The 1155-nt window shown below is 61.0% G+C and overlaps 1 protein-coding gene across 1 annotated transcript in view; it reads right to left on the reverse strand.

Annotated features, from left to right (window-relative positions):
* ARHGAP32 (Rho GTPase activating protein 32) overlaps nt 1–1148 on the reverse strand; it is a gene marked incomplete at its 5' end in the record, with an annotated part of 1799 nt that extends 651 nt beyond the window's left edge. The window contains 1 exon segment of the mRNA XM_009574290.1: nt 1–1148. This exon segment is cut by the window's left edge and continues 1 nt beyond it. Coding sequence (XP_009572585.1) covers nt 1–1148 — 1148 coding nt within the window.
* Nucleotides 1149–1155: the final 7 nt, after the last annotated feature.

Below are 1155 nucleotides of genomic sequence, written 5' to 3' on the forward strand. Positions count from 1 at the left end.
TGCAGCTTCCTGTTCCGGATGCTGCTCTGCTTCTGGGGAAGGGACGGCTTCTCCGACTGCCCGTTCCCGTAGGCTCCGTGGTAGTGGGCTCTGTCCAGCTCTGGCTCAGGGTGCTGCATGTAGTAACGTTCGTCCCCCTCGGGCGTAGCTGCTTTGGCCGGGTACCTCCCCTCCTTCCCTTCCGCCACGGTGAGGAGGCCAGTTTTCCCAGGATCTGATTTGCTGCGCAAGTGGATCACATCCAGTCCTCCCAGTTCCTCCTGCAGCAGTGGGGCCACGTTATCGTACTGGGACATCACAGGCCCTTTCACTTTCTGGCGCGTGCGGCTCTCCCGGCGAATAGACTGCATGCGGTACTTCTCCATGTCCTCCAGGTCCCACGACATGTACGTGTGCTTGATGTCCGGGGCAGGAGGCACATCTCTGCTGATGAAGCTGTGCTCTTTGCCGGCCAGGTGGCTGATGAGGCCACCCCGCGGGTAGGCAGACAAGCTGGGATAGCGGTACAGGCCTTTGCTTTGCAGCCGGGAGGCGTACGAGGCAAAGTCTCGGCTGGGCAGGGGGTGGAAAGGCCTGACCCGCACAGTGCTGTAGGGGTCCAGGTCGTAAAAGCTCCCGTCAGCAGTGGTGTAATAAGAGGATCCGGAAGAGCTGGAATAAGGACTGTACCGGTAATGCACCCGCCCGTTCTCAAAGTAAGGCTGCAGCTGAGTTACGTGGTAGTCGGAGTGGGGCTGATATGGCTTGTACTGATAGAGGGGCCGTGGGCAGTACACTGGCTCGTCGTCCGGAGGTACCTCGGTCCGTGAAATGGGAACGGAGCGGATAGCAGAGGCAGCAGGGGTGGGGACGTGCAGCGACTGAACCCTTCGGATAGTGGGGTAAGGTGGAGCATCCTCGGCATAGCCGGCGTTACGCAGGCCCGTCGGGCTCACGGAGGACACAAACTCTGTCCGGCTGCGAGGCTTGGAGTGGAGAGCTGAGGTGCTCTTCCCTTGGTTTGTGTAGGTGTTGTAGCGAGTGCCCGCAGAAGTGGGTGTCTCCGACCGAGGAGGGTAGGCTTGGTGCTGGTCGGGCTTGCTGTGGTAGGCGATGTGAGGAGGAACGCTCTCGGGCCTGTACTGATGGATGGGCGCCGGCTTGTGGTGCAGGTAG

Source organism: Fulmarus glacialis, unplaced genomic scaffold (genome assembly GCF_000690835.1).
Source record: "Fulmarus glacialis isolate BGI_N327 unplaced genomic scaffold, ASM69083v1 scaffold14573, whole genome shotgun sequence".
In the NCBI taxonomy this organism is placed as follows: Eukaryota; Metazoa; Chordata; class Aves; order Procellariiformes; family Procellariidae; genus Fulmarus; species Fulmarus glacialis.